The sequence below is a fragment of the Cricetulus griseus genome, chromosome 3, assembly GCF_003668045.3.
Source record: "Cricetulus griseus strain 17A/GY chromosome 3, alternate assembly CriGri-PICRH-1.0, whole genome shotgun sequence".
Lineage (NCBI taxonomy): Eukaryota > Metazoa > Chordata > Mammalia > Rodentia > Cricetidae > Cricetulus > Cricetulus griseus.
In genome coordinates this window covers 254,762,386-254,787,075 of record NC_048596.1, presented here as the reverse complement: position 1 = coordinate 254,787,075, position 24,690 = coordinate 254,762,386, and the positions used below count along the sequence as shown (strand labels likewise).

General features: G+C 42.6%; 1 protein-coding gene across 3 annotated transcripts in view; it reads left to right on the top strand.

Moving 5' to 3' along the window:
• Positions 1–24,316, top strand: part of Eci2 (enoyl-CoA delta isomerase 2) — a 29,280-nt gene extending 4,964 nt beyond the window's left edge. Inside the window, exons 1-10 of one of the 3 annotated variants that reach the window (XM_027409261.2) lie at positions 7,041–7,274; positions 7,968–8,130; positions 10,531–10,629; positions 10,882–11,070; positions 12,841–12,910; positions 14,854–14,953; positions 16,255–16,375; positions 21,382–21,471; positions 22,818–22,961; positions 24,000–24,316. In XM_027409261.2, the coding sequence (XP_027265062.1) occupies positions 7,231–7,274; positions 7,968–8,130; positions 10,531–10,629; positions 10,882–11,070; positions 12,841–12,910; positions 14,854–14,953; positions 16,255–16,375; positions 21,382–21,471; positions 22,818–22,961; positions 24,000–24,155 (1,176 nt within the window). In that variant the 5' untranslated portion in view covers positions 7,041–7,230 and the 3' untranslated portion in view covers positions 24,156–24,316. The other 2 variants (XM_027409262.2, XM_027409263.2) reach the window with 2 other exon arrangements.
• Positions 24,317–24,690: the final 374 nt, after the last annotated feature.

Here is a 24,690-nt window from a genome sequence, read left to right as displayed (position 1 = left end):
GGGACCATGATTGACAAACAAATGAATGAGTGTTGCCAATATCCCAGCCTTGTCAATGCTGCCAACACCTGCTGGAAGCAGATGCTTGTGGCAGATGAATAGCAGATAAATCACCTTTCATGAATCATGTTAATGAGTTATTTGTCCTATTTGCCCGTGATTGATAGCAACACTTTAATACACTGATTCCATTTGGCTTCCCATGACATCTCAGTGAATCATGCCATTAGATTTATGAAAGGGCTTAAAATCTTGAGAGATATGAGATGAGTGCTGACTTTCTCTCCCACAAAACTCCACAGGTGCTTAAAATAAAAAAAAAAAAATTTATCCACAGTCCATCAAGGAATGAATGGATGGAATATACTTCAAAGTAGTGAATAACATGTACAATAACATTTCCTCAATATTATCCTATATGGGGAAAACTGAAATCACTTTCTACTTGTCAACAATGAGAAAGGATATCCACTATCACCTCTCTTATTCAATGTAATGCTCAAATACAGGGGATAAAATTAGGGAAAAGAAGAAGTCAAATTATCCCTCTTTTCAAACGACATGGTTGTATAACTGAAAGATCCTTTATCCTCTACCAGAAACAGCTTAGAACTATAAACAATATAAGAACATTTGCAGGATTCAAAATCAACATATAACAACCATCAGTCTTCACACACAACAACAATGAACTCACAGAAAATCACACTAGGGAGAGTATTCCATCTGAAATAGCTGAAAAAAAATTAAATTAGTATTCTAGTTTGCTTTTTTCCTCCTACTGTAATGAGCACTGTGACCAAAGGCAACTTAGAGGTGGAAAGGGATTATTTCAGCTTACATTTCCCAGTCACAGTCCATCATGAAACAAAATCGGGGCAGAAATTCAAGTAGAAACTGAAGCTCACATTCAAACAGCAAGCAGGAGGCAGAGAACATATTGGGAGAAGTACCAATCTGTTGAAACCTCAAGCCCATCCATCACCAGTGAAATACCTCCTTCAATGAGGCTGGCCACACCTCTTCATCCTTCCCAAACGGTTTCACCAATGAGAGTCCGAGTACTCAGATATATGGAGACCAATCTTTTGTGGAATATTATCTTGACTATGTAAAGATGTGTTACATTTGTTTATGCTGCATTTGTCTAACGATGTAAGGATGTGAGTTTAATTATGTAAAGATGTGTTGCATTTGTTTTAACTTGCCTGCCTAAGGCACCTGATTGGTCTAATAGAGAGCTATATGGTCAGTAGCTAGGCAGAGAAAGGATAGGTGTGGTACTGGTGGGCAGAGAGAATAAGTGGGAGGAGAAATCTAGGTTACAGAGAGAGGGAAGAACAAGAGAAGAAGAGAGGAGAGGAGGGAGATGCCCTGGGCCAGAAGCCAGGTAGCCAACAGCCAGATATGAGAAACAGTGAAAGCTAGATAAATAAAAGGAAGAAAGATAAAAGCCCTGAGGTTGATAAAGAGAAACAAGTTAGTTTAAATTAAAAGGGCTAGCCAGAAATGAGGCTAAGCTAGTCTGAGCATTCAAAACTAATAATTAGTCTCTGTGTCATGATTTGGGAGCTGTTTGGTGGCCCAAAAGAAAAAGACTGGTACACCATTCTCATCAAGCCATCACAAACTGTAGCCATCATTCTCATTTTTTAATATATTTGAATAGAGTGAACACTAAACTTTGTATAGATCAGAAAAAAATGGATGATTAGGGAAAAAAATCTAGACTTTCAAATGTAATGACTAGCCCTTGCAATTTTTCTAGAGAATCATACTTAAGGGAAATTTCTTTGCTACATAAAAGTATTCCAGGGTAATTGTTGAGCATAAGTTTTGTTAATACTCAAGCAGTACATGTGTTTTGATGTGGGACCCCGATGCACAGCCTGACCAGATAAAAAAGTAGACACAAGATGATTCTGTAACGAATGCTTAGTAATTAATTGTGTTACTTGGATTTCAGAATCTGGGCTGCTTACTGCTATCCTGAAAACCAGGGAGACAGACAGAATCAGAAGGAAATAGATTTATTCCTGGTGGCCTGAGGCAGGACAGCTCACTAGGAAACAGGACTGAGAAAGGGCAGCCTCTAGAAGCCTCCTCACACCCCCCTGGTTCTACTTTCCATCTCACTGGCTGACACCCTGGAGCTTCTATTTAATGAGCTCCACAGCCTGCAAAAGGAGCTGTGCTGGCCTTTCTGAGGGCATCTCAAACAAGACTACTTAACAAGGCTTATGGCCTAAGCCTTAGTCCACACTCCCTGTGATCTAGGACCCCTTGACCAACATTTTCTCTTTACTAGCCCACCCTTCTCAAGCTTCACACAGAGCACAGAGCACCTTACAGTCTCCTCTTCAAGAGAGAATTCTGTAGCTAAGACAGGAATCACAGTAGCAAGCACTGTCCCTGACATCTAAACTCAGTTACAGCTATTAGCCTCAAGGTCCTGGAGTCACACACAGTCACTGCAGAGGCACAAAGGGACAAACCTCCCCTGTTGTAGATTCTTGACTCTACTCAAGTCCTCTTCTCTTTCTGCTTCATCACTAAAATCACTAGCTGCTTCATTCTCACTCACCCTGCAAATGAGTCTAGGGGACACTCTCGTCTCCTGAGTAGAGGTCCCTGAGTTGTGAAGGATTTACTCTGACTCTCAAGTAGATGAGCACCCTGCATCCTTGAGGATGGATGCTCAGCAGGCTGCCACCCAGTTAGCTGCATCGGGTTCAATCCAGCTGCCAGTGACAGGCCCTGAGGAAAACAGCAGTCTTTCCTGCCTCAGATCTCCATCTTCAGGGGCTTAAGGGCATGAAGGAGGATTATGAGGCAGATGAGGTTACACTAACACATGGTCAAGAGCCCTTCTACAAAGGGGGGATGCTCTTACCAATAACTCTCATCTCTGTTTTTTCTTCATCAAAAGCTATCAGCCCTTGACCTCTGGGTACTAGTGTTAAAGACACATTCATTCTTTTGCACCTGAATCCATGAAGATGATAAAGGAGGGGATCGTTACCAAGGTCCCTCTTTAGACTTAGAACACCCTGTGGAGGGGGCAGGTTGTTAAAAGATGAAGCAAAAGAAAAACATAGCGTATACACCTGCAATCCCAGAAAGACTGAACAATCCTGTCTGTTTTAGAACTCACCCTGGGCTACATGGAAGGACCCTGATTTGACAGGAAATGAGATAAGGAAGAAGAGAAGAAAGGAGATCAAAAGAACAAGAGAAAGAGGAGGTTGGGTGTGGTGCACACCTGTAACTCTAACACTGGTAAGGCTGCAGCATAAGGAGGCTTTGAGGCCAGCCCAGGCTACTTAGTAAAACTCTGCCTTAAAATGAAACAAAACAAAAGAATGGTAGTGGGGTGTCTGGGGGTGTGGCTCAGTTGGTACAGTTCTTGCCTGGATTCAGTCCTCAGTGATGCTCATAATCCCAACATTTGAAAAATGGAGGCAGAAGCATCAGTTAGTTCAAGGTCATCCCCAGATAAGTAGAGTTTGAAGTAAGCCTGGAATACACAGGACTCCGTCTAACAACAACAACAAAAGATTAGGGGAAAGATAAGGGAGGACTGGAAAGACAGACCGAAGCATAAATTTGGCTGGTTCTGTTAGAGATACACAGGTTTAATCATCTCAAGCAGCATCATGAAACCGAAGCAGAAAACATGGAGAAGAACAAAGGGTACGCAGACTCTTTAGTGACTAATGAAGTCATAATAGGTTCCTTCGCCCTGCAATTATATGTGAATATAAATTTTCTTGGTACCACTTTCCCTGGTGCTTTCACTATAGGAACCTGGCAAAAGTCCAATTCCTTTGCTGTGCTGTGACTCACTGAAAAAGAGACACCTGTAAGCATAAAGTCATGCCAGTGAACACAGTCTGACAGCTTACCGAAAAGGTGGCAATGGGCCCAAAGCTGTCATCACATGTGGAGACACGAAGGCCAGACAGAACTTTTAACAGGTCACTTACACGCAACAAACTGACCTGAACCTTCAGGAATAAGAGTCCCAAAGCGAAAAGTGTTAAATAGGAAGATCAGAAATTGAGAAATGAATGCAAAAGCAATCCCTGGGACTAGGATGTCTTATATGAGCTGATGATACAAGAAAGTTTATTAAGAAATTCAGCATCTTATGTAATATTAGCAGGGGGTTAATCAGATAATGCTGGGGAAAAGAACACAAGATATAGCAACCATAGCTGTGTTACAACTGATAACCACAGCCCAGTCCTGTCTCCAGAAATTGCAACCTTGCCTCCTTCAAGGCATTGGCTCCAGTCAGACTGGACTTTCCAAATCCACTCCTGGGCAAGGACACAGAACTAAAGTTCTTGATGTCCTTTCACACAGTCTCTGAGAAAGTCATAGTTGGTCTAAATCCCCACAACAAATATCTACAATGTTTCCTGTCAAGCAGGGTGTCCAGAGATGGGAATCGGCATTTCATACAGGGCAGGTGAGGCCTGAACAAATTGCTAGCCTGAAATAAACTTAGTGACATCTGTCCTAGGAAACAGACAAGCTCTGGAGAGAGTAGGGTCACAGGAGGAGACTGGAACCAATGAGGGGGTCACGTAAAACCTGAGAAAGCATGAGCTTCAGAGTCCCACAGAGGCTGGGCACCCCATTTCCAAATGGAAAGAACAGGCAGAGATGTCTACTTGCAATCCAAGACTGAGACAGGAGGATCAACACAAGTTCAACAAAGGCCTTTATTGTGAGATTTTGCCTGAAAATTAATTCTTTTAGACAAAAAACAAACAAACAAAACAAACAAACAAACAAAAAACGAAGACCTGAACACCATGGTGCAAGACTATAATCCTAGAATTCAGGAGGCAGGAGCTGGAGGATCACCAAGTTTGAGACCAGCCCAGGATACATACAAGACTAATTAAAAAAAAAAACAAACTAACATAATAAATAAATGAATGAGTGAGTGAATGAAATGGAAAGGGCAAGCACGAGAGATGATTAGACATTATGGGCCAAATCTCAAAGGCCTTGTGTGTCACACTAAGAGATTTGGGTTTACTTATTAGGCAAAGGGACCCACACAAGATTCCAGTGACAGAGGACAGATCAAGAGAATGTTGTGAGTCATGTCAGTGTCTTGGTCCATTTTATGTTTCTACCACCAAAAGCCACCAGCTGGATAAACTACAGACAACAGAAGCCAGTTCGCCATTCTGCAAGCTGGGAAGTCTAATGGTCAAGGTTCTGGCAACTGACCAGGGCTTTGGTGCTCCTTGTTAATGTCTCACCTTAGTCATTACTCAAAGGTCTGACCTCCAAAGCCATCCACACAGGAACTGAGAGATGTTTCCCAAACAAGAACTCTGGGGCACAGTTCAAACCCCAGCGGTCAGGTTTGCAGTGTAGGGAGATCAGAAAGGGAGCAGAGGGATAACTGGCTGCAGAGGTGAGAGTCAGAGAAACCCAGTCAGTGCTGGTCAAGTGAGAGCAATGCAGAAACAGTGAGACCTGAAGAAAGACTGAGTCAAGTGGGGGAGGGGGAGATGAAGCCAAGAAACTGCTATGGCAGACAACAGATCCATAGAGGGGAGCCAGCAGTGAGACAGAGGGATTCAGGCTGTTCTCAGATTTCTAGCTTTCGCTATTGATTGAACATAATTAATATCATTCCCGGCACTATATGTGGTAAAATTTTATATGCCGTGATAATAACATGATCTAATGAGATTTTAAAATTGTAAATAAAAACTGACAGGTTCATGAATCATAGGTTCCATTCTACATCTCAAGAAACATCTTCCAAAATACTGAGCATATACAGCGAAGTAGAACTCCCAAGATTCAGTGTGGCTTGAAACATTTCCTTGGCTCTTGTGACCAATAGGCCTGGGGTTCTTTATCAAATCCCTTCTAGGGCAACACTGGTCCCTGCAATCCGCCTCTAAGGTAGGATCTAATTTAACCAGACACTTTCCCCCAAGATCTTCATAAGAACCAGGAGACCCTTGTCCTACAACAGAGTGGCAAGTAGAGCTCTGAGTGAGATGCTGAGGATTCTGTCATTCTTATGTGCAGAAAGAACACCCTCAGGGGATCCTGGTTGGGTAACTCTGACTGCACTGTGAGCTAGATCAAAAGTATGCCAATTGGATCTTAAAAAAAAAATGTTTTTAACTTTTTTATTTAACTTCGTCTATTTATTTATGTATGGCTGATTTTGCATACCTGTATCTATGTATACTGTCTGTGCATTTGGTGCCTGCAGAGGTCAGAAGATGGGCTCTGTTCCCCTGGACCTGGAGTTACAAATGCTTATGAGCCACTATGTAGTTTGGGGGAAACCAAACCCAGGTCCTCTGCAAGGGCAACAAATGTTCTCAAACAGCTGAGTCAACTCTCTAGCCCCACCAATTAGCTCTCTAGTATTCTTAGCACAGAGTCCAAACTCCTTAGTATGGACGCAGTGATCCTCATGTTTAGAGTGCTACCCAACTCACAGTGGTTCCCTTTCATTGAGAACTTCCCCACCCCCAGCTCCACCCCCACCCCAGTCTCCAGTCAGACACTGTGTTTACAGGACAGGGCCTCTGCTCCAAGTACTCTTAGCTGCTAAGCAAGGCAGACACCTTCAGGGGCAAATGCCTACATTAACACAGCTTACACAGTGGCCTTCCATGTTCAGCTTAAACTTTATTGTACAAGATAAGCATGTCCGGGGCATTCTTGTCCATTTAATTTTTTAAATAGATGTTCCATGACCTAAAACTGAGCGTGCTCGGGAATGTGCTCCTAACTGATCATGTTGAGAAACGGTCCAGTTTCTAAATGAACATGCTTGGGCTCTCTGATTAAAATTCCCAGAGCCCTGTTTCCAGCCCTCCTTGCCAGATCCTGTGCCAGTCACCTATGTGCCTAGTTGGACGGGGTTCAGAAATTCTGGGCTCCTCCCCCGAAACCTGCCCATTATCGACTCTGAAGGAGTGGTCAGCTACACCCCTGCCCAGGGCTCACATCCTGGCTCGGCTCTGCTCTCCCCGCCATATTGTCCGGGGCTCGTCGCACTGCCGGAGCTCACACCCTGGCTCCGCCTACGCCCATAGCTCAGACCTGGCTCCGCCCCCTCCCGGTCTCACCCTGCAGTTTCTACTGGGCCTAAGCCTCAGGGTTCATTTCGTCCTGTGCATCTATTTATGGCGGCAGCAGCCTCAGAGCTCATTTTGTCCTGAGCATTTAGCCATGGCGGCAGTGACCTTGAGACGGGCGCGGTGCTGGTGTCCGAGGTAAGCTTGCAGCCTCGGCTGTCTGGCGCAAAGTTGCCGGCGGGATTTGTCGCTCGCCCGAGAAGCCGCCCGCTCTGTCACCTGGTCTGGCTAGCAGGACAGCAGGATACTCCTTTGTCGGTTTCCCAGCGAGAAAGCTCTAAAGAGTGACCTCGAATGTCCTTTCTCTGCTGAATCCGGAAGGGTAAGGATGGATGCGCTCTGACCACTTCTGCCGGCCTGGGAAAATTGCGAGCTCTGGTTCTAGTGGAGCCCATGCCTGCAGGCCCAGACGGGAACTTCCTAGGGCTCTCAGTGCCTTGGCTAATGTGACACTGTGCCCGACTTTGCTAGTTAGCTGAGCGCCACACACTTCCAGTCCCTTATCAGCTGCGTGGGTTTCAAACAATCGGCTCACTGTGTTGAGAGAAGTGGCTGGACAGAATGACCCAATATGTTACAGCCCAAAGAACCTGCTCATCAGGAGCAAAGTCTGGAACTTGGTGCTTGCCGTAAAGAGGTGGCATGAGCGACTTTCTCAAAAGGCAAAACCTACATTTCGTTTGAATAAGTTTGTACCAGTCTGTGGGAAGTTGCTTACTTAGAGAAAAGATTGCAGATAAGCATGCCATTGTGATTAATAAGGCTTGGAACCAATCGGTATTCTGCTGCAGAAATGAAGGGCTAGGAACAAATAGAAACCACTGTTTGTAGTCTCCTGCAGGTCTTTAGGTTCCCAGTGGCTCAGGTGCACTTGGGCAGACCAACGATGAGAGCCAGTCAGCAGGACTTTGAAAATGCAATGAACCAAGTGAAACTCTTGAAGCAGGACCCAGGAAACCAAGTGAAGCTAAAACTCTACGCACTGTATAAGCAGGTAATAGCCTGAGGTCTCATGTTATTTAAACACATTCTATGCAAATGATTCCTGAAATCCATGTTTCTAACAGGCAGCTTGAATGGTTGGGCTGCATGGCTGACACCCCTTTGGGCTGTGTGATGCAGGCTTTGGTTTGCCTTTTTTGTTGTTGTTGTTTTTGTTTTTTCGAAACAGGGTTTCTCTGTGGCTTTGGAGGCTGTCCTGGAACTAGCTCTTGTAGACCAGGCTGGTCTCGAATTCACAGAGATCCGCCTGCCTGTGCCTCCCGAGTGCTGGGACTAAAGGCTTGCGCCACCACCGCCAGGCTTTTGGTTTGCTTTTTTTATGTTAGGTCTTGATATGCTATTAAAGAACAGAGTAGACCCTCTGCTCGCTCCAGAATAGAGATTTGACAGAGACAATATTCATATTCATGTTTGGCCCCTGCTTTTGAGGCCTTCCTAATTAGAGTAATTCACTGTAAAGGTGTTTCATGGCAATTGGGGAAATTTGAATATTGACTGAGTTTTACCAACTGTTATTTAGTGATGTCCTGGGTATTGTTAATGGTGCCATGATTATATAATAAAATGTTGGTGGTCCGAGGAAATCGATAGTAAGTATTTAAGGGTAAAATAATGTGGTGTTCGGGATGTTTGAAACCAAATATAATAAACAAAAAATAGGTGAAGCACATAAGGTAAAATTTAACAGCTGTTTGATTAATTGGATACTATAACTCTGTGAATGTTTGAAATTTTTTATAACCATTGAGGAATTAAAGGTTGTAATGGCAAAGACTTCACTCATGTCTGCTGCCTTGGACTCCTATGTTATCATTTATTATTTTTATCATTTCTACTAGGTGATTAGTATGAGTGTCTCTTCATGTGAGTGTCATGGTTGTTTTGCTCTGTTAACTTGACATAAGCTAGAGTCATTTGGGAAAAGGGACTCTCAATTGAGAGAATGCCTCAGTAAGACTGGCCTATAGGCAAATCTATTGGGCATTTTCTTGGTTAATGTTTGATGTGGGATGTATAAGAGAGCATGCTGAGCAAGCCAGTAAGCAGCATTCCCTCTGGCTTCTGCTTCAGTTCTTGTCTCTAGGTTCCTGTCTACAGTTACTGCCCTGACTCCTGTGACTGATGGAGTTAAGACCTGAGTGTTGCGAGCTGAAATAAACCCAGTCCTCCAAAGCTGCTTCTGCTCATGGTATTTCTATCACAACAATAGAGACCCTAGCTAAGAAAATGGATGTGTACATTCAAGAATTTTACTTGCCCCAACAGTCTTTGCCCTCAAGTACTAGGGGTATTCTTTAACCCCATGAACTGTCGTGCCTGGTACAAGCATCTTTGTTTGCCCAGAGAGTCTAGCAGTGGATTTAGGGTGCAGGGTGGGCTCAGGATAGACAACTTTGGCCATGGGTTAGGGCTCTAGCAAAGCCTGGACATGGAAGCTGTAGAGAGTTTCTTCATTGGCAGCACTCCACGTGTATTGTCATATATCCATCAGTCTGGGGTATTCATTCCCCCTTCCTGACTTTTGGGGAAAAGACAATGTGAGTGTCACATTGGCTTGGCCTCTGAACTTTATCCTGTGAGCTTTTGCCATCAGCTTATTTAAGTCTCTGTCTTTCCCTGTGAGGAACTATAACTATGAATACCACAGCTTATAGGGGCTCTGTGAGTCTTTCTAGTGGATTTGAACTGAGGTGATCTGGAAACTGCTCAGCCCTAAGCTTTGAGGTCTGTCAGGAGGTAGGACAGTCAACAGTTGGGATGGAGAAATGTAAGGACTAGGAACAAATAGAAGCTACTGTATTCCCCAGCAGGTCCTTAGGTTTCCATTGGCAGAGGGAAGAGCAGCTCTTTGTGGATTAGGTTCCCTGTAACTGCCAGGATGCTGACTCTAATGGGCAGCATTGTATGTATGAGTCAGGGCCTCCACTACCTGTGATTGTCAAGCCTCTTCTGTCCTCTGCTAATTAACTCTATGACAAAATTAATAAATTTTAAATTGTTTAAAAATCACTTCTAAGAAGTAGCTGAATGGGGTATTTTATTCATTTCAGGATACCCACTCCACCTACCCTCAAACAAAATTAGTTTTCTTGGCACTCAGCTAAGCTTCCTGGGGACCAAGAACTAAAGACCCCATCCCTATTGCACCAACTATAGCCCTTTGAGCAGTTAGCAGGAGTTTACCACTCAATATCTGGTTCTATCCTCATAGATGGGACTTTAGAATACTGTGTGGACTTTCCAAATGTTCTGTGACTTTGAAAATTGGCTCAGTGTTTTCACTTCCTGTGACAACAGGTCAGGATTACAAAATTGATGAACTCTTAGGTTTTGAGAACTACTTCCTCAAAAGCTTTCTCTTCCATATTAATTACCTCTGTGCTCTTTATAGGCCACGGATGGACCCTGTAATGTGCCTAAGCCGGGTGTGTTTGACCTTGTCAATAAAGCCAAGTGGGAAGCATGGAATTCCCTTGGCAACTTGCCAAAGGTAAGTTTACTGGTATTAACTAGGCCTTACTAGAGCCTTTGAAACCTCACTACTAAAGCATAGACTGGCCTTGAACTCTATAATCCTCCTGCCTCAGCCTCCCAGGGGCTGGCATTACACATATGGGTCACCCCCTCCCATATGTGATGTACCTCAATCAAAAGCTCTGCTCTTTATTGTATAGTGGTGTTTACTAGCATAGTATGGTTCTCAAATTGCTATTTTAAAGACTGAGTTCTTTGTCATCCTCAGGAAACTGCCAGGCAAAACTATGTGGATCTGGTGTCCAGTCTGAGTCCTTCATCTGAAGCCTCTAGCCAGGGAAAGCGTGGAGCTGATGAGAAGGTCCAGGAGTCTAAGGACATTGTGGTAACCTCTGAAGATGGCATCACGAAGATCATGCTCAATCGGCCCGCCAAAAAGAATGCTTTAACATTTGAGGTGATGCTCAGGGCATAAACACATTTTTCTTCTATTTCTTTCACTCATGCAACTGTAGAATTTTCAGCATTATTCCTATTTTTGTGGAAGAAATTTAGAGTTTCTGGCTTAATTCAGTAGAGTTGCCCACTGTTGAGAAGTTTAGAGTTTCAGGTAGGTTCTTCATATTCAGAAGGCAATGAAGCTTTTCTATGAATGGAAGCACAAATCTGATAAATCAGTACAAATGAAAGAGAACTGATAGAGATGCACAGAGAGCCTCAAAGGGGATGGTAAACCCTGAGTCTTTTCCATGGTTATGGACCATTCTTTGTAGGGAGAGCTTAGAGAGAGACTTTATTTGCAGCAGAGCAGTAATAACCCTGCTTGAGTGAGCTGCTTCACAGGGTTATTTTGAATTTCCTCTAGAACTATGCTGATGATCAGTTAATCACTTCAGCCCCTCCCCCTGATTACAGGGGGTTTATCAGACACTTGGAAGGGAACTGGGGGTCAAGACTGCCATCTGCAGTGTGGGACAGCATGCCTAATAGAAGCCTTAAGAATCTTGGAAAGTTGATTGTGTGCCTTCCAATTGATCAGAGACTTAATTCTGAGACCTCTGTATTTGTGCTGAGTTACTTCTGTGTAAGCAGGGGACATCTGCATATTGTAATGGCAAAACTTGGGACTTCCTGAACAGAAAACCCTGACACTCTTATTTAACAAAATAGCTCAGCAGGTTGAGAAGTAACTTGGTAAGTTCTTATAGCTGGTAAGCAGGAGAATCTAAATTGATCCATCTCTTTCCTGACCCTGGCCCTAGCCAATCACCTTGACTGCTGTCTCCTATGCTGTAATTCTCAGGGATTAGTTCCTGTCCCCTTCCTTGAGGGAAGCAGTCACATCATGATTCACACATTCAATATATGCTTCTATTTTTCCAGTGTCTTTAGAAACACCCACCCTCCTCATAACTCTTTCCTGCATTGAATCTTATTAAAGTAAAATCTGTACTAACTTTGAAAACTAAAACTACTTCAAGACTTACAGAAATGTTCAGGGCCAGTGCCTTTGCATCCTAGCACAGAGTCTCAGAAATCAAGCCTCTGTGTTAGTTATGGCTTCCCGGACTGCCCAGGACACTTCCCCTTCCTTGAAGCCACAGCTGAGATGCTGCTTCAGGGCTGGTTTTCTCAGCCACCTTCCCTCTCGCCTGCTATAGCAACCTCAACAGTTCTAGCAAGTTGTGGGCTACCCCGTGCTCTTCCCTAACCCCATCCCCATTGGAGCACAGTAACTGTCCAGCCAAAGCTCAAGGACTATGTCTCTCTTGCTCACTTATGGAACAAAGTGGTTACATCTATAATAGTGCCTGTACATCATATTCACCCAGCAATTGTCAGAGAAATGGAAATCCTCTCAGGCAGCCTCTTTTTAATCATTAAAATACAACTACTGAGGCTTGAGAGATGGCTCAGTGCTTAAGAGCACTCGAGGCTCTTACACTTCCCAGCGACCCACAGGGTGGCTTACAATCATCTGTACCTTCAGTTTCAAGGGATTTGACACCCACTGCCGACCTCCAAAAGTGCCAGGTACTATGCGGTGCAAAAACATACACAAGGCAAAACACTCACATATATAAACTGAAATAAATAAGTTAAAAAAAAAAACCAGCTACTTTGGGACTGTGTTGAGAGAAGGCTTGCAGACAGATACGGTGGCTCAGGCCACTGGATGATGGATCTCGTTTTTATTGTTCTTTTCCCTATCTTCCTGTTCACATAGATGTATAAGGAGATCATACTGACACTTAAAAATGCCAGCACAGACAACTCAGCCATAGCTGTTTTCACAGGTAAGACCATTTTCACAGACTTGTTCTGTTTCTACTTTAGGGAGTCTCTTGCTAGGTAGAGAACTGATATTGATTGCAGGTCTCTTCCAGAGCTTCAGTGGTTTGATTTATAAATGCACCATGTTATCATGCATATGATAAAACCGCTCTTTGATAATTAATCCTGATGAATCATAAGTCCCAACCTGACTAACGAAGTAAAGCTCGTGCTGTCTGGTTCACAAGAGCCACAACCGAAAACAACTCCTCTGTCCAATATTTCTATCTGTAGAAATCTTCTCAGCAAGAAAAGAAATGAATGCTTCATATGTGCAAAGATGTGGATGATTCTTATGGAATGGCCTGGTGAAATTCATGAAATGAAAGAGTGTATATTTCTCAGTTCAGCTGATAAAGTCTAAACATGACTGCCTCAGGCAGGGGGGATGGCAGGGTACAAAGAGCATCTGGAACATTCTGAGGTGTCAGCCCCTCTTAATTGAATGCTCCTTTCAGTGGTTTTTGCCTCCCAGATTTTCAGTTATGTGTCATCAACCTTGGTCTGGAAATAAGTATAAGTTTCTAGAAAATTAGCAGTATGTTTTATATAGTATATTGATATTATTAAAGTTTGTTACTCTAAATGTCTTACCTATTCCATGTATTGAACTTCCTCATAGGTATGTGAATACAGTTCCCTTCTGCATCCTCTGGGAATTAGTTCCATAACTCTCATCAATATAGAATTTTTCATACTCACATTCCCTGTGTAAAATCACATGGTATTTGCAGAGAATGCCCACACAGACCAAGGATCTTGAATCCCCTCTGGGTGTCTTCTAATGCCTAACACAGAGTGATGCTATGTCAGCATTCATTATATTGTTGAGGAAGGAACATTCACAAGGAAAAAAAAAAGTCTGTGAATGTTCAGTACAGATGCTTTTGGTTTTGGACCTGAAATATTTTCTGTTGGTTGAACCCATACATATAAAACCTGAGGGTATGGAGGATCAACTGGAAAGGAAAAAACAAGGTACATACTATAGAGCTTGGTACCATCCCATGTTTCAGGGATTTGTGGACCAACTTGGCATGTATCTCATGAGCATAAATGGAGAACTACTGTGTCTTCTTTTGGCCTGGGATTACTCCAGTGTTCACAGTTTCCAAAACTATTTAACAGTGCTAGGGAAGTAGCCTGAGATAGAGTGCTTGTCTATCATGCAGGAAGCCCTGGGTTTGATCCCCATCCTGGGCATGGTGACATAAGACTTAAATACTGGCAATCAGTAGGTGGGGGCAAGAAATCAGCAGCTAAGGGTCATCCTCAGGTACATGAGAAATTTGAGGCCAACCTGGGCTACTTGAGTTCCTATCTCAAAAAAAAAAAAAAAAAAACTCATTAAGAAGTCACAGTTTCACTGTAGGCAAACTATACCATAATAAACACACCATTTCAGTGATTCTTAACATACAGACAGTGATTATTCTTATTGGAATCTATCGACAGTCCCACACAGTTTGTCTACTCATCTTGACTATACGAACTCCCCCTGAACCCTGTTCTTTCTCTGCTTCAGCCCTGGAGGCTCTTCTTTCAGTCTTCTTTCAGACTCTGGAAATCTCAGACACAGAACCTCATTTACACTGTCCCATCTCTGCTGGCCTTGCCTGTTCTTCGGATCTCGGTCCAGCTGTGCCTTCCTGAGAGAGCTCCACCCTAAGCACCCTCATAGGCCAGTTCTGTTCCATAGTCAGACCACATGTCCATCTGCCATGTTTCAAGTCTCCATTTGCATATGTTCTTTAACACCCATGCCTTCCTAGTCCCCACTGTGTAAATGAGACTCACTAGTGTTCTACTGGTGCCTGGCTGAGCCCTGCACACAGCAGATACACATCTGCTCTAGTATGGGTAGGTATGTTAAGGAATCATAGCTATGCTGATTGACTGTTCCCAGGAGCTGGTGACTACTACTGCAGTGGGAATGACCTAACTAACTTTACTAGTGCTGCTGGTGGAATGGAGGAGGCGGCTAACCAGGGTGCTGTGGTACTGAGGTAAGAGTGACGTGTGTTTGGTCCTAGAGTGTTAATTCTTTTTTCCCCAACTTTTGTATGTCTGTTTTGTGGTGAGCATATTTGTGTGCATGAATTGCATGTATGTGGACGTGGATTCTGAGTTCTACGTCAGAAATCTTCATTGCTTTTTTGAATAGGGTTTCTGTTGCTTTGACGAAACACTATGACCAAAACCTTTGGGGAGGAAAGGGTTCATTCCCGCTACATTTCCATATCACAGTCCATCATCAAAGGAAACAAGTGTAGGAACCTGAAGGCAGGAACCAGTGCAGAGATCATGGAGAAGACTGCTTATTGGCTTACTCCCTCCTGGCTTTCTCAGCCAGCTTTCTTATAAAATCCAGGACTGCCAGCCCAGAGGTGGCACCACCCAGGATGGGCTGGGCCCACTTAATCCACCAATCACTAATTTAGAAAATGCTCCACAGACTTGGCTGTAGCCCAATATTATGGAAGCATTTTCTCAATTGAGGGTCTTTCTTCCCAAGTGACTCTAGCTTGTGTCAAGTTGACATAAGACTAGCAGGCATTTCTTTGACTTTATTCACTGAAACAAGATCTCTCAAACCCAGAGTTCACTCATATGCTTGTTCTAGGCTCCCATCTCTGTCTTCTGGAGCCAATTACAAGTAGGCCTCCACACCCTGCAGAGTTTACAGGGATTCTGGGAATTCAACCTCTAGTCCAGTCTTCACATTTATGTGGCAAATGCTTTAGCCAATGAGTCATCTCCTCATCCCCACAAGATTTTTCTTTCTTAACACATCATTTGTCTGTGCTGATGCACTTAATTGTAATTCCTCATCTGTATCCCCTCTTTATCCTGTCTCTACATGAGGTGGGCTGGGAAGTGTACGGAGAGAAATAGGAGGAAGAGGTCAGTGAGATCTTGTGCAGAAGGGTGAATAGAGAGTGCCTGTGATGTGGGCTGCACACTGGAAATAGTCCTGGAAGGTATTGAAGGAGGTTTGAGGCTTTGGCTGCCTGTCCTAGTTCTGCCAAGTTTCTTAGTCCCCCTTGCTGTAATATGCAGTCGCCCACCTTGATCTCTCAGGTCACAGCTGGCCCATAGTCCTGAACTCAGTGCCCAAGGTTTGAACTGGCCTTAGCCTGTAGGAGTCATGACCTGATATTCCATTAGGTGACATTTATAGTGACACTGGGCCAATCTGGGGCAGTGGCCCTATAGAGTGATGTCATATCAGATTTATGCATTCCTTTCTATAGTTAGTGGTGCTGCTTTGGGATGTTTAATGATTTTTCTACTTCCATTTCTGTAGGGAATTTGTGAACAGTTTTATAGACTTTCCCAAGCCTCTGGTTGCAGTAGTAAATGGCCCAGCTGTAGGAATCGCCGTCACCCTTCTGGGGCTGTTTGATGCTGTCTATGCATCTGACAAGGTAAGTCTCCTTCCACAAACATAGGTCAAGCACTGAGTACTTCATTCTCCTTTATTGTGGCTATCACGAGTATATTACAAGGGGTTAGTGGCTGTGCTGGTTAGCTTTTTGTCAACTTGACACAAATTAGAATTACTTGTAAAGAGGGAACCTCAACTGAGGAATTTTTCTCCTTCAGATTGGGCCATGGGCATATTTGTGGGGCATTTCCTTGATTGATGGTTGATTCAGGAGGGCATAGCCTACTGTGGACAGCACTATTATTGTGCAGGTGATCCTCAGTTGTGGTGTAAGCCAAACAAACCCTTTCCTCCCCAAGTTGCTTTTGTTCAGTGCTTTATCCCAGCAACAGGAAGCAAAATAAGACTTTGGTAGGATGCAGTAATTTAGATAGTTCTTAAAGACTTAGTATAATTTGACAATTTATGTTTTTCCTTCATTGTTAATTCATTTTTCTAAATGCCAATATTGTTGTGAACATTGCCCCAACTCTAGTGGTTCTGTATTTTAATCAGAGTACAAAGCTGTTCAATTTTCAGTTTTTATGTCACTCCAAAATGCTCAGGATATGTTTGAAAGCTTGTAGGAGAGGCCATAACTTCTGTGCAGCTTGCTTGATCCTCTTTTCCTAGTTCAGGAAGCCTAGTATTTAGGCTTCTAGACCAAGAATGGAGTTTGGTCATTCACTTCTCTCCCTCCTTTGCAGATAAGAAAACTTAAAGTCCTGAGAAATTCTGAGCCCTCATACACGTCAGTCTTGTGTTTACCATTCTATTTAGCTTCTCTGTGTGTGTGCATGTATGTGTGTGAGTGTGAGTGTATGAGATGAAGAAAGAGAGAGAGAGAGAGAGAGAGAGAGAATATAAGGGTCTCAGTGTGTAATACTAGCTGGCCTAGAACTCAACTATATAGGAAGACCAGGCTGGCCTCTAACTCAGAGATACTTTTGCATCTGCCTCCAAATTACTGGAATTGAAGGTGTATTACACCGTGTCTGACTTGTATTTTTCTTTTTATTCTTACCATAGTATATTTCTGTAGTGGTCAAACTTAAAATTTCTAAAAATATATAAAATACAAAGAAAAGAATTTGTTTTTAAAAAATGTGAATGGATGTGTTGATTAGTAAACTAAAGTCTCTATATTGGATCCCCAGGACATTTAAGAAATATTAATCTAAAGGATGATGGGGGAGGGGGTGAGACGATTAGGGACATATTGGTCAAAGGAGACACAGTGGCAGATACATGGTGTCAAAGTATCTAATGTGCAGTGTGAGGACTGTAGTCAATAATAATGGAATGTATTCAAGAACTTTGGCAAATGAATAAATTATTGCTCTACTGGAATGTGAATATACCAGTTCATTAGTTTCACTAAAGCAGCAATTTTACTGTATATATGTGTGTATACATACATATCATACTAATGTATTATCTACCTTAAATATGCATCATAAAATTTATTAATTAGGGAAAATCATTCATTTCATCACTCAGATGTAAACCAATGCTAGCATATGGTTTCTATAAGTTAGGGTTTGGCTGCTGAAACCCTAGGGTGATTCTGAGTTCTGTTATAGTAAACACAGATGTGATGAACAGTTATCTTAGTGGTTACACCAGAATTATAGACCATTAGCCCTGGGTTCCTCTGGTGTCTTCTCCTTAGGGGGTGCTAAAATTTCCTGGTTAACCACTGAAGAGATTCCCCAGGGTTTTATGTTCTTCATAAACAAATACTGTATTGAAGAAGGGATTCATGTTCAACCCTATTAAAATACCCATTACTATGCCTTTGTCAATGATGGACACTTGTCTTCAATACAGCTAGTGGCTAAAAATGCTAGTAGCTTCTCTATCAGTAAATGGACCATTTCCATGTTCAAATGAGTGTTAGTGTGCTCACAATTTGTAGATGCTCTGTTGATACACATTACACACACACACACACACACACACACACACACACACACACATATATATATATATATATATTTTGCACAATACACACAGCAGCCCTGTGAGGTCTTAATAGGTTTACAAATAGAGGAAAATGTGACAGGGAGGGTAAGGGATTGTCCCAAAGCCTTTAATAAGCCATTGCTAGAGCCTCAGACTTTAAATGTATCCACCATTCTATCTCTGGAAATAAGCATTGTAATAACTTCTCCTTGTCAAGTTCATATGTTTATGGTAACTTAGGTGTGGATGCTTCTCTGATTATATTCTTGAGGCTATGTTGTTTGATTATATTCTTGAAGTATGTTTTCTTGATCAAGGTTTCTGGGGTAAAAAAATTATAATAACGAGAGTATTTCACCTTTTATTTATATGATTATATATATATATATATATATACATATATATAATATTCTATATACAAAGTGAAAGAATATATTCTCATAAATATCCCCTAAAATAATTACTATGTCTTACTATTGGAAATTAAGTATTTGTCTACTTATAGAAGTAATTTGCCTTCATATATATTTGTTATTCATCAAAAAAACATATAAATAGATGGGTTTGTTGGCTTATACCTATAAATCCAGCACTTAGAGAGCCGAGGCAGGAAAAGTGTCATTAGACTGAGGCCAGCCTATCTGGGCTATAGAGTAAGAACCTGTTTTATACTATTTTTTTCTTAATCATAGAAATAAATGAACATGTTTATCACCTAAACCACAAATATTGAAACTAAAGTAGAATCTGAAGCCAGCCAGAAGACCCCTGGGGTAAAACCAACACAAATGAAAGATTTAGAAAACATTTTTTCAACTCACCCAACAAAAGCTGGTCACTTCAAAATATTTTTAAAGTATATCTATAAAGCAATGGATCAGAAATCTAGTGGAAAAATGGATATTGAGGAGAAATAAATAGCATACAAGAAATGAAACAATCTGGTTCTTCAAACTATGAAAGAGAGCATTAAAAATAGCCTGCTTCTCTAGGGGCTGGGCAAGATTTCTTAACCAGTGAAGGTACTTTCTATTGAGTGTGCCAACTGTCTTAAGAGCTTCTAGTGCTACCATGAAACACCATGCCAAAAGCAACTTGGGGAGGAAAGGGTTTATTTGGCTTACACTTCCACATCTCAGTCCATCATTGAAGTCAGGGCAGGAACCTGGAGCAGGATCTGAGGCAGAGGCAGAGGCCATGGAGGAGTGCTGATTGCTGGCTTGCCTTTTTTTTTTTTTTTTTTTTTTTTTTTTTTTTTTTTTTTTTGAGTTTCTCTGTGTAGCTTTGGAGTCTGTCCTAGCACTTGCTCTGTAGACCAGGCTGGCCTCAAACTCACAGAGATCCGCCTGCCTCTGCCTCCCGAGAGCTGGGATTAAAGGTGTACACAACCAACACCAGGCCATTCGATTGCTCTTAATGGTGTGCTCAGTCTGCTTTCTTATACCACCCAGGACCATCAGGCAAGAGGTGGCACTACTCCCTGTGGGATTACCCCTCCCACATCACTCATTACTCAAAACATGACCCTACAGACTTGCCTCAGACCCACATTATGAGAGCATTTACTCAAGCACAGTTCTGCCTCCTCAGGTTACCATAGCTTGTGTGCAGTTGACATCAAACTAGCCCACACAACAACATAAACCTTTAATCCCAGGGTTTCACATAGTGGAAGGAGAAAAACAGTTGCAACAAATTGACCTCTGACCCATTTCACATGTACATGCATTTGCTCCAGTGCTCACATATACATATAAATAAATAAATGTAACTTAAAGTTTTTGTGACGCAGAGGCAGCTGAGTGTAATGGTAGATAGATACAATCGTAGGACTTGAGGACAAGAGTGTGTAAACTGTCAAGAATTCAAGGTCATTTTTGGCTACATAACAAGGCTAGCCTGGACAGCATGAGATCCCCTTCCACACCCTCCCTCACCCACCTGCAAAAGGCCGGCAGCATATGAAAGCCCATGCCTGTATCCCAGCACTCTTCCCCAAGGCTGAGGCAAGAGAACTGATCCAAGTTTGAGGCCAGCCTGTGCTGCATTTGGATAAAGACCCTTTATCCAAAACATTATTTTTATTTAAAAGGAAAGATAAGCCACAGACCAGTAAAAATTCTTTGAATGATCCTTACTTATAACCTGTGTCTATAAAGAACCCTTACAATTCAAAAATAAGAAGGCAAATAATTTAACTTTTCAAATAGTGGGAAATTACAGGCAGGGATGGTGCAGACCTTTAATCCCAACACTTGGGGGCAGATCTCTGTGAGTTCCAGGCCAGCCTAGATTGCAGAACTAATTTTAAGACAGCCAAGGCTACACAAGGAAATCATGTCTCAAAAAACAAAACAAAGAAAGAAAAATAGTAGGAAACATGCTAGCAGTTATTTCACCTAAGATGCTACTACACACGGCTAGTAAGTATACAAATGTATTCTCAACATCCTTAGTCATATAGGACATATAAACTGAAAACGTAACACCCCACTATGCACATAGTGACATGATTGGGCTACATGTTCTCCTGAATCTGACATGGACCAGGTGGGGCTCTCAATGTGGAATGTTGATCATACAGCCACTTAATTCACAGCTCCTTCTTTTTCGGTAGAATAAATCTGAAAAGGACCTTTTCAGCTTCATTGAGATATTATTGACAAGTGGGAATTGTATGTATTATATCAAACAAGTTCATGGTTGTCACTGACCCTACTAATAATGGCCACAATACTGGAAGCATTCGTAAAAGTAGTAAGTGCCAGATAGGTCAACAAATGATGGCACACACACATGGTAAAAGCAGCAATAATGACAAAGAGGATACCAGTTTGCAGTGCATGAGTGACTCCCAAACCTTATGCCAAGTGACAGGAGCAAGAAACAAGGGTCTATTGTATATAGGATTCCATGTAATATTCTAGAAAAGGGACCAGGCGAGATAGAGAAATCCATCCAAGTACACAAATGCACAATTTCGAATTTAAAATCAAATAGCAATTTTTAAATGCTTTACTTTTCTTCCTCTATCCCAACTAGGCAACATTTCATACTCCATTCAGCCACCTCGGTCAGAGCCCAGAAGCATGTTCTTCGTACACATTTCCAAAGATGATGGGCTCAGCAAAGGTAACTTAGAAAAAAACTGAAAGTGAATGTGTCCTCTTTGTTGCCAGGGTCATCCTGTACTCTGTCTTCTTTCCCTTGGGCAGAGCTTGCAGAATGGTTAATTGCTCTGCAACATGGAAGAACCCAGCTAAGGGGAGATCTGATATAAGGAAAGGATCAGGACACTTTCTCTGCAATTTCTAATATAGAGACAGTGTCTGAAAGCAGGAGACCTAGAGCTGGATCATTGGTGGCAGCACAAGGCCTTGTCCTATGCAGCTGTGTGACATTCCTTGAAGGCCCAGGACTGGGAAGCCTTTACAGATGTGATCAGCTCAGAGACACCTAAGAATGTGGATGAGTGACATGGTGACATCCTCTCTTTGGGACCATGTGAAGTGCCAGAAGTTGCAGGCTCTTAGCAGCCCCATGTAGTCATAGCCCCTGTGACTCCCAGTCAGAGCTATCTTTCACCAGTTGTTCTGCTGTGTTAAGACTCCCAAGGTGGCCCACTGGCTACTCAGGTCTAACTCTCTATTAGGGCAAATCTAGTTCTCTGTCCTCTGTGGCATGGCTCCAGGGACTAGACAGCAGAAGGACAGAGAGAAAGGCTAAGCAGAAATCGGTCACAATCTCAATACGGTAAGAGAACCTGTTTGGTGACAATTAGATTTTTTGTTGTGAATATCACTCATGTGCCCTACATATATATTATCTGTACATACACTTCTTTAACTTCATGGTGTTCAGATCACAGAGCCTGAGTTATTAATCTCTTATGCATTGGAAAGTTAAGCAGAACCAGCTCCTCAAAGTTAGAACATTTGGAATTTATGGTTTTTGAAGAGAAAATGCAACAATAGAAAGCACATTTGCGCATTGGCCTTGGTCTGTATGAAAATGCATTATAAGCTATCCCCCTGTCCCGTCCAGTCAGTCTCATAGGAGTCATTTCAGTACCCCTGAAGGAAAAGAAGATGGTTAGAGTACAACCATTAGGACAGCCAGTAAGGGAATGGAGTCTGAATGCCTGAAAGTTGGCATTATGAGTGCAATTTTTCTGCCCTGTCCCCTTTTGTTATTATTTGCAATGTTTAATAGCTACTATGGGTTCAGGTCTTTTCTGTCCTGAGCTTCCCATACTCAACTACCAGGTGCAGACCCTCCCAGAAGCGGCTGCCATTCTAGCCTCTTTAGAGACAGAAACAGTTATGGTCTCAGCTGTTTGAAAAGCCTTGTCCAGGGAGGTCCTGTGAAAGACAGACAACCTAAAAGCTATGAATGCACCTGAGTCTCCCAAAGCTGGGTATTCTAAAGTCAACTGAAGCCTTTATTAAGGTAGGGTCACATCTCGCTTTGCATTGCAGGCAACTGAGATGCTTCTCTTTGGGAAGAAGCTCACAGCAAGAGAGGCTTGGGCTCAAGGCCTTGTCTCTGAAGTTTTTCCTGACAGCACTTTTGAGAAAGAGGTCTGGACCAGGTTGAGAGCATATGCGAAGCTCCCACCAAATGTTAGTATTTGGTTTTTACTTGTGGGGATGTGGAAATCATTTCCAAAAGGGAAAAAAATGTGCCTTAGCCTCGAGGACACATCCTAAAAAGACAAGTCATGTATTTAGTAACTCTGGATTTTGTATTAAAAGTTACCATAATGTTGGGAATGGTGACTCTTTTTAAAAAGAACTTACCTGACAGATGTTTCATTTCTGCACTACGAGGGCAAATGGGAGATCCTTCATGGGGATGACTCAGGAGTGTGCCAGTAAACACTCACTTTGGAATTCAGGTGGGAGGTGAGGAGGCTGACTGTATTTGGGGACCCTCACACTATAGCACTTTGGATGGTATAGGTAGTAGCTAGCGGCTAATTGCTCTTATGCCCTTGCTATTTGTCCTGACCTGCAGGATGTCAATCTGGGGCAAGAGAGTCAGGAAAAGGGAATGGGGACAAGAGACGCAGAAAGAATGACCACAAGACAGGATTCTGATCAAGTGGCAAACTTTATTTTTCTCAGGCTAGCTTATATAGTCAGTAGAGCAGGATATGGGGAGGGGTAGAATGGGTTGTTTGTGCACCAGGTGTTGGTATAGGCAGGATATTAGGAAGCCACAAAGAGGATGTTTGGCAGGGTAAAGGGTTCATGAGTAAGAGGTCCAGGAAGGGTTGCCTAGGTGACTGAGCCTGGGGGTGGAGGACTGGATCAAGTTGTTTCTTTTCTTGAGCTGAGGTTCTAAGGAGATGGATGTTATGTAAAGGTTAATACACAATTATGTGGCCGGCCAAGAATGGCCTAGGATGTCATGCCAAGCCCTGAGGTCTTTGGCTCCCAACAGCTATTAAGTGTGTGATCCTGGAAACAGAACATTTGTATCCATCTCAGGCTGTTTAGAAATGTACAATAACAGACCTATCACCAACAACTAGTAGAGTCACATCTGTGTACATTAAAGGTGTACTTTCTTTTTACATGTCTTATTAAAATCTGACAGCAAGAATGGACTAATCCTCTTCCTGTTGGAATAACTTATTGCTGGTTTTGTTCCATCAGTCCATGAGAATTTCCAAAGAATTAATCAGAAACAATGAGAAGGAAAAGCTCCACGCAGTTAATGCTGAAGAGTGCACTACCCTCAAAGCAAGGTGGCTGTCAGAGGAATGCATTAATGCCATCATGAACTTCGTATCCAGAAAAGCAAAGCTGTGAAGACCTCCAGAGCAGTTAGACTTCTCAGAGGAACTATGTTCTGTGAGTTCCGGTTTCTGATTTAAACGACAAACACTTGAGTGTGCCTTTTCCTTGCCTAACATCTCAGTTATGATGAGACTGTCTCATAACACTGACAAATAAACACTTTCATAAATCAGGCCTTAAGAATTCATGTGGAGCCAGGCGTTGGTGGCGCACGCCTTTAATCCCAGCACTAGGGAGGCAGAGCCAGGCGGATCTCTGTGAGTTTGAGGCCAGCCTGGTCTCCAAAGCGAGAGCCCGGATAGGCTCCAAAGCTACACAGAGAAACCCTGTCTCGAAAAACCAAAAAAAAAAAAAGACTTCATGTGGGTTTTTGCCAATAGAAAGTCTTACATTGCTTGACATGAATGGATGCCTCCATGAACCCTAGGACAGTATACTTGGAGACCTGTTTTGGAAAATGTTATGGCCTTATATGCTGAGATCATATCTCTGACACCACGATAACAGTTTATCTTCCACACGTGGTGACTAAGTAAATTGGGTCAAA